The 8,661-nt window shown below is 41.9% G+C and overlaps 1 protein-coding gene across 1 annotated transcript; it reads right to left on the reverse strand.

Annotated features, from left to right (window-relative positions):
- Window positions 1–1,432: 1,432 nt before the first annotated feature.
- On the reverse strand, window positions 1,433–8,184 carry LOC105815724. The gene is made up of 2 exons (XM_012650965.1): window positions 7,738–8,184; window positions 1,433–1,771 (listed from the first exon to the last, which is right to left on the reverse strand). The coding sequence occupies exons 1-2, from the start codon at window positions 8,182–8,184 to the stop codon at window positions 1,433–1,435; spliced, it is 786 nt and encodes a 261-aa protein (XP_012506419.1).
- Between the last annotated feature and the right edge of the window lie 477 nt (window positions 8,185–8,661).

Genomic DNA, 8,661 nt, shown 5'->3' on the forward strand with positions numbered 1-8,661 from the left:
AAAAAAAGAGAGGAGTCCCTAGCACTTTGGGAGGCCAAGGTGGGAGGATCATTTGAGCCCAGGAGTTTGAGACCAGCCTGAGCAAGAAAGCAAGATCCCATTTCTTAAAAAAATAAAAAAAAAATGAGCCAGGCATGGTGGTATGCACCTGTAGCCTCAGTCTCAGCTACTCGGGAGGCTGAGGCAGGAGGATCGCTTGAGCTCAGGAGTTTGAGGTTGCAGTGAGCTATGATGGCACCACTGCACTCAAGAACAGGCAACAGAGCAAGATCCTATCTCAAAAAAAAAAGAGATGAGTCAAGGATATTCTAGGGTTCTGGCCTGGACAACTGAAAGGATGGAGCTGCCACCAAATCAGATGAGAAAGACTGCAGGCTACGATAATGAGTTTGATTTTACACAATTGTGAGGCGCTGATAAGCTATCCAAGTGGAGATCTGTAACAGAATACTCAGATGAGTATAAGAAGCTAAAGTTCAGGAGAGAGGTACCAACTGCAGATATAAATTTGATAGCCAAAGGAGTGAATTTAGATACAGAACAGGTGAAAATGAAGGATAGAATCCTAGTTCCCGGGACACTTCAAGGAAAGAGACTGGGGAAAGGAGAAGGAACTAGACAAGTAATGGGAGAAAGAAAGGTCAAACAGAAAGAAAATTAAGAGAATGAGGTACCCTGGAAGCCAAGAAAAGAAAACGTGACAAGAATGATAATCTTCAGTTCTCTTTTTGGTTTCTTTGGTTTTTGTCTCATGTGATTTCTGTCATGAAAGATACATGAAAATGTATGCCACTGATCTCTTTTCAGTTAACAATACCCATTTTGGTTTGCTCCCTTCGTCATCAGAGTCTGTGGTGATCTCTTGGCAACCCTAACTTCTAAGCAACAATGATCCCAAGTAATGGCTGGTCTTGCCACTGAGCTTTCCTGTGAGAAGCTCAAAAAGAAAACTGTGATGCAGTGTTTTAAATTAAAAGAAAACAAAAATCACAGGCCTAGGAGAGCAAGCTTCAGTCTTTCCATTGCCACTTAACTAAAAGCCTAACTTAAATTATAGTATAGATCACTGTGCTTCAAAAACATAACAAAATCAAAAAAGCATTGAACGAACAAAGGCTGTCATCCTAGCTAACGAACTGGACGTTATTAACTGCGAAAAGAAGTGCTACAGAATTAGCCCCCAAATGATGAACGCTGATCCAAATTAGACAACATCTAAAAGCTGAAGAACTGGAACTGCCTGCAACGATGTAATTCAGAAAGCGCCAACAAGCACTTTGAAAACTGTTCAAGTTTACAGACGAAAGCAATTCAAATACACTATTATCCCTTTCCCTTACCAGAACTCACTGAGCATATCAAACTCCAGCCCACATCCCCAGTGTCGGGAACAGAACGTAGTCCTTGCAGTCCCCTAGGTGGCTGGAGGGTGTCAACGTGCATCCCCTTCCCCGCGCCCCCCGCCGTGAACGGTTCCAGAACGGAGTGAGATCCCCGACAAGGTCGCTTGTAAGTAGTAGGACCCTCTGGAGAACCTAAAGCTCAGAAAGAGCACGAGGCACGTGGAGCACCCACAGCAGACACGCGCCTCAAACAGCCCGGTTTGCACTCCGCTGCAACAGGACATTCCGCGCCGGAGCCGCTTCCCCGCAAGACGACGCCCGGCCTTACCGCTGCCGAGGCGCCCTGCGGCCGCCGCCATGTTGACCACGCCGGATGGTGTTCGCGAAATCGGTCCGACGTTTCGACTGGGAAGGATATTTTTAAAGTTCTGTACCGGAATTGGCGAAGGGGGAAGAGGTTAGGAGGAGCAACAGGAACAGGGCGGGGAACAAAACAGGCTTTGCCGCCGGCGTGGCGGTGTCACCGCCAGTCCTCCGTGCCGCCCGGGACCCTCCGTCCTGTGGTTCCTGCAGGACGGCGGCTTAACCACCTGCAGGGAGACACGGTCCTGTTGGCGATGCCGTAGTTACTGTATTCCTTTCTTCTTCTTCTTGTTTCTTTTCCTGCGAATCCTCCAAGGGTGCTCAGAACGGTAATTTTAACAGATTTCTAAGAGTACCTAGGACCCAGCCTAAAATGTTGAAAAACGGAAACCCTGAAGAATCCCGCCAGCTTCCTCCACTGCACGTCCAGCCTTGTAAAGACTTTTAAAAAATTCGCCAGGCTCTTCGCCACCACCCAAAGAGGGCGAAGCGGGTGTCCCACTCACTAACAAACTTTCTTTTTAACTCAGCGCAAGATCGACCGTAGCTTAACATAAAATCTTATTAAAATGCACTGCATTTTCTCCCTGCTGACAAGCGGTGCCATCAGGATCAATTGAATAAGAATGCTTGACACTTATATAACACTGCTAGTTTTAAAATGGCAGATCTGAGACCTACGCACAGGTTATTCTGACGGGGGAAAAATTGAGTGTTCTTTCCATTACGTCACGGCTGTCGGTGTGGTTTGTCTAAAACAAATCTGATCACGGATTAGATCGCTTCCCAGTTTAAACAGAACTTTCCAGTGGCTGGCCAGCTCTGAAGCGGGTTTCTGGTCTCCGCCTACCTCCCCAGCTGCAAGCCCACGCCCACATGCCCCCAACGCACATGGACACACACGACACACGGAGGCTTCTCACCTCCGTGGCTTTGTGCACGCTGTCCCTTCTGCTTGGAATATCTTGTAACACATCACCTCGGTAACTTTTTTTTTTTTTTTTTTAAGATTTCATCTCGGGCTTTACTCGTGTGTGAAGCCTCCCTCCTCGCTTCCCAGGTTGAGTTATGGCCACCTCTTCCTGGCTTTGTACAGTACCCAGGAGTTATATTTGGTTTCGTTTGTTTTAAACAGTTTTGAGATATAATTCACAAATTCACACACCGTACAATTCACCAATCCATACTATACAATTCAATTGTTTGTAGTATATTCACAGAGTCGTGCAACCATCGCCACAATGTATCTGTTTTTCCCACCAGTCTGAACTTTTTGTGGACAGAAATCATGTCTTATTCATTTTTGTAACCTCAGCACATACTACAGTACCAGGCCTAAAAAGACCCTCAATACATGTTTGTGGAATAAACGAATATATGTATGCATGAATTAGTGACTCCATTAGGATGGCAAGCCTGCAAAATTCACTTCCTTCCATGAAGTTACCCACAGTAAAATGGACTGGATCGAGATAGGTATTTCCCAGAGGCTTTATTTCATGTTTATATGTAGTACTCATCTACATGAAGAATACGATTTCTAATTTATTGCCTCATCTTGTTAATACATAAGCAGTTACTACAAAGGTTCCATAACCATTTATGACTGTTATGCAAAAAATTCAAAGAACTTGAATCCACCTTTATACTTACTTTCTCTTTCTCCCTCCTTCCCTCCCATTTTCCGTTCTTTTCACAAATATGCCAGTGCCTGCCATGTCTCAAGCAGTGTACTTGGCTATGCATAGATGAAGAAAACTAATCCGATTTGAGAGTAAATGCCAGAATTGGAGCAACTTCACCTAGTCCATTTCAGACAAAACAAACACCAGATTAGAGGTGCTGGTCCTTAAACTCTACAGCCCTTCCATTTCCATATCTGGGATCAGTTGGGCCCCATCTGTGGACTCTCTTATGTCTCCCGTTCTAACAGGAGGATTTAAATATCGAGTAACATGCAGTATGTTCACAGTAATAGCCTCAGCAAAGCAATGTCATGTATAGGTACGGCTTCCCCGATTGCCCTCTCTGAACACCAGAACTTTTGGGCACTAATCAGGTGGGGCCCAGAATCGAGCTGTGTTTAACAATACATAAAGAGATCCTTTAGCTTGAGATGTTATAACGACTACAAAAGGACTTTATAAAAACTACAAAATCCATAATCTGAAATGGGAACTCCAAACCTCTAAATATTTAATACATAGTGAGTTTCTCCTCACTGAAGAGGCAACAGAGCATTTTGTTTAAGGTCTGTACTCTTGAGCCAAACCGCCTGGCTTCGAATCCCAGTATTATCACTTTCTAGTTGTATGATTTTGAGGCAAACTTCTATTAATATACCTCTCTGGGCCTTGGTTTTCTCATCTGAGATATGGAGCTAATAATGAAATAATTTACTAAGGTACTTACTAAAGTACCTGGCACAGAGTAAGCACTCAGTAACTATTAAATGCCATTATTATAAAACTGGTGAAAGCTCTGACCCACAAAGGCAAAAGGAATAGGCTGTTCTAGTACCGCTTCTTCCAATATCTGCTTATTTCTTAGTATGATCCATGTTGTTCCCATTGTCGTATGTGCCAGAATGACAATTTCTTTATATCAGAACTTTTATTAGTATTTGCAGAAAGCCTTGAGGCTATGCTTAAGCACTTTCTCAAAGTTCACTTTAAAATGCAACTTTTCCCAGTTGATTTCTAGGAAGGTTTATACTCTCCAGGAGTCTTGGCAAAATGCCAGCTGCTGGCCTGCTTGGCTAATTCCCTGGGAAAAATTTCTAAATATTTGCCCAGCGCTGTAGTTCTCTTGATCTGTGTTCTCTGCCTTCTTCAGCCATCTTCCAGTTGACCTGGAAACTTCTTTCCCATTTGGGGTTCAAGTTGAAAATGGATTCTCTTATTGGACAAAAACAAGGTACTCCAAGACATTTTCTAGTTCAGTAGCGTGCATCAGAATCACCCATAAAGCTTGTTAAACTCAGACTGGGGGGCCCCAGCCCCAGAGTTCATGATCCAGTAGGGCTGGAGCAAGAGCCTGCAGATTTGCATTTATACGTTCTCAGGTGATGCTCACATACTGGCCCAGAGACCATACTTCAGAAACCACTTTCTGCAGAAGATCGTGAAACATTTGTACCCATACTTAACATAACTTGGGGGTTGTTACTTTGTTTAACAATCTAATGGTTAATATAATATAGGCTATAAAAGTTCCTCATGTGCTATGTCTCTAGAACTAGAAGCTATCCACTCTTATCTTTTCGCCCTCTACACAGAAACTGCTATTCCGTGCCTGGGTTTCAGCTCCAAAACTGTCTAGCTGTCAGCTGAGAGAATTTCCAATGCCAGTCTGTCTGTCTGTCTGGATTTTAAGTATTGCCAACTCCTAGATTCCTTTCCCCACTTGTGCTTACTTCAGAATTAGATTATTTTTTCATAAAGAAATGACTATCTAAAATAGTTGTTTTTTAGTCACAAAGTTGAAAGTTTGTGAGTGACAGACGAACTCATTTTGTCTTGTCCCCCATTTATGGCAGCTTCTCTGTCCAAACACCCCCAGGAGAATATTTTAATTGCAGATTGGATTAGGAGATTTAGAACTGTCCAGGGGTGTGATGGTAAAAGTGTAACAACTGGTTCTTCAGTACAGAAGAAATGAACTTGTGCCATTTGCCAATTTCCATGGTATAAATACTCCCACAATACCTGATTTCAAGCCACCGAACACAAAATCAACCAACTCAAAATTTCTGGCAATTTGTCATTTGGTTCTCGCATGGCTACAAAATACTACTAGAAGTTTTCTATTAATAGTAAAAGTCATTAGTAACTTTTAGGAGACCTAAACCAAACCAATTCATCCTAGAGCCACGCTTCTCAAACCTTAGTGTAAATTCAAATCACCTGGAAATCTTATTATAATGTAGACTCTGATTTGGTAGGTCTGGCACAGAGCCTGAGATTCTGATTTCTAGCAGGGTCACGAGTGTTGCTGATGCTGCTGGTCCGTGGACCACATTTTGAATGGCAAGGACCTAGAGCAGATTCAAGAGCAAAACCCACGTTTCTGTTGTTAATCCCAAACCAGAACCTTTTAAACAGGCTCCTCTTTCTAATACAAGGAATAAACTTGAATGGATTTCCAAACTTCTGGGTATAAACTCCATGGCCTCCATCTTTCAGTGAAAATACTAAAAATATCAATAACTTCCCGCCCCGTCCACATCTGATCTGGTGAAACTTCCCCTATCATACAAGTAAAATTTCCTAGCCCCAATTCTTTGGATCAGTGGAAACCATCTGACCCAAGGAAAGTCCATCCATACTGTGGCCAGTGACCCATCCTGAAAAGAAAGGCTGGACCAATCATTCCTCTCACAAAACTAAAATTGGGAAAATTGAAGGTGAAACATTTAGGTGGGAGAATTCAAGCTGTAAGGTCATAGAGTAGATCTGAGGCTTGGGAGGCAAGCTGAAACTATCAGGAAACAGAAATGATGAGTGAATAAAGTTACATGGGGCCAATCAGTTGCAAGTATAGAATGGAGTGAGGATGCCAAGAACAGCAGAGATAACAGGATGAAGAAAGAGATCAAGGAGCCTCTGAGAGGAAGACAGCAAATGCCGCCTCAGTTCCTGTTACGGTTTCCAACAGGCCAGTTGTATGACTGTCCCTCTCCCTGTGTTCTTATGAGATCCCTATCTACCATATATATCTCTACAATAATCTCTGTTTTCTTAAGCTAGCACTGGTGAATTTGAATTTCTATATCTTCTTTTAAGAAACTGATTAAAACCGTGGGACTCTAGTTATTCTGGTCATAATGCATGATTTGGCAGCAGAATTAGTAGCAGAGCCTTCATCATGGAATCTCATAATTCGAAAGCTTTTGGAGGTCTTCCATGTATCTACCTCTCTATCTCTGCTTAAATTTCTGGTGACGAAGTCTTGAATATTCTGTAAGGTAGTTCATTCCATTTTTGGACAACTCTAATTGTTAAAAAGTTGTATGTATTAAAGCTGAAATATTCTTCTCTGTAACCTGGATTTAGCTGAACCCTCTGGGTCAATTCCATCTCCACATGGCAAACTTTCCGGTGATTGAGGATAGGTATCATGCCTCCCTTCTAGTCTTTTCCTCACTTGGCTGAATATGTCCCTATTCATAACCACTCATAGTTACTCCCTTCTGCGGTGTGGTGATGAGACCCTCTAATCTTCCTGGAAGCCTTACCAAGGATATACTCCAGATTGCCTACTTCTCTCTTAGAATATAATCCCAAAACTGAGCAAAACACTCCAATGAAGAAAAAAACATTGGTTCTGGCAAATCTAATGGCTTTACTTAGTACTTTGTGATTCCTTTGTTTCCCGTCAATACTTCTTGATTTATTACAAAAAGCATGCCACAAATATCCCAAATTTTGAACTAAACTAAAAGCCGAGGTTCTTTTTGATGAACGTTTTGCTTTAAGATTTCTGTGTTTTAGAAAAGGACTGTCCGATACAAATACATTGCAAGCCACATACGTAATTTTTCATTTTCTAGTAGCTACATTAAAAAAGTAAAAGGAAAGAATTAAAATTAATTATAATAGTTTGTTTAACTCAATCTATCCATAATGTTATCAGCTCAAGATGTAATCAATATAAAAAATGACTTAGGGAGCCGGAAGGAGGGCCTGAGCGTGTGTCCCAACTACTTGGGAGGCCGAGGCAGGAGCATCACGTGAGCTCCGGAGTTGGAGACGAGCCTGAGCAACGCAGGAAGACCTTGTCTCTAAAAACAAAAATAAAACAAAAAACATGGAAACATGAAAAAATTGCTTAGATATTTCACAGTCTTTTTATATTAAGTATTCAAAATTTGTTGTGTGTTTTATACTTGGAGCACATCACAATTATATCTAACTGCATTCCAGATGCTCAGTCACCACATATGGCTACCATAGTGGACGGGGCAATCTTATTTATTTATTTATTTATTTTACAGCTCACACATACTTTGTTTACTCGATTGCGAGCTTACTGTACATAAAGTGTTTAAGTGATTAATATCAGCTTTGTTCACATTGACATCAGGGTGTTGTGTTTGGTTTCCTATGCTCAAGATTGCTTCATTGCTGCTGTCGCTGTTGGTTTGTTTTCTTTCAGGATCAAGGTGGGTGCTTTCATATAGTATCTTATTTTTAATTCCTTCCCTGGCAATTCTTTCCTGGATTCTTTGCTTTGCATACTTATACCTGCAATGGAACCAGCATCCTAAAGTCACCAAGATAAGTCCTCCTACTCCAACATCAGATGATCTTCTAATTCTACTAGTTAACAAAAAATGTCCAAGGCCAGCCACAACAGAGCCTAACGAACCATATAACACCGAATCCCAAGCACAGGGAACGTTTGCAACATCTAAGATTCCTCGGAGCTTAAACGGCTTCCCCTTCCCAGGCTCGCCAGGCTCCAGAGTGGCAGCCATGGGGACGAGTTGGCGCCCCAGCCCCTGGATGGGGCAATTTTAGAATAAGAGTAATAGCTAATGCTTATTGAACACTTATTGTGTGCCAGGCACTTTTGCAAAGTATTTATATATTTTAACTCTTTGAATCTTCAAATCAACCCTATGAGATAGGCACTATAACACTATAATTATTCTCATTTTACAGGTGAAGGAACAGTCACTGAAAAGTTAAATAACTTGCCATGTTAGTAAGTAGTTGAGTTGAGATTTGAACCCAGGGTGCCTGGCTGTAGTGTCTATGTTCTTAATCATTATTATGCCTGCATCTCGCACATATTTTAATACGTCGGACACTGTGCTAATCACTTTGCATATAGTATTATGCTTAATTCCAATTTTATAGATGAAGAAACTGAAGCCCCAAGAAACTAGTGACCTGCCAGTTCACAAGTTAGTGTTAGATCTAACGTCAGAGCCAATGCATCATCTAACCAC

The sequence above is a fragment of the Propithecus coquereli genome, unplaced genomic scaffold (genome assembly GCF_000956105.1).
Source record: "Propithecus coquereli isolate 6110/MARCELLA unplaced genomic scaffold, Pcoq_1.0 Scaffold343, whole genome shotgun sequence".
In the NCBI taxonomy this organism is placed as follows: Eukaryota; Metazoa; Chordata; class Mammalia; order Primates; family Indriidae; genus Propithecus; species Propithecus coquereli.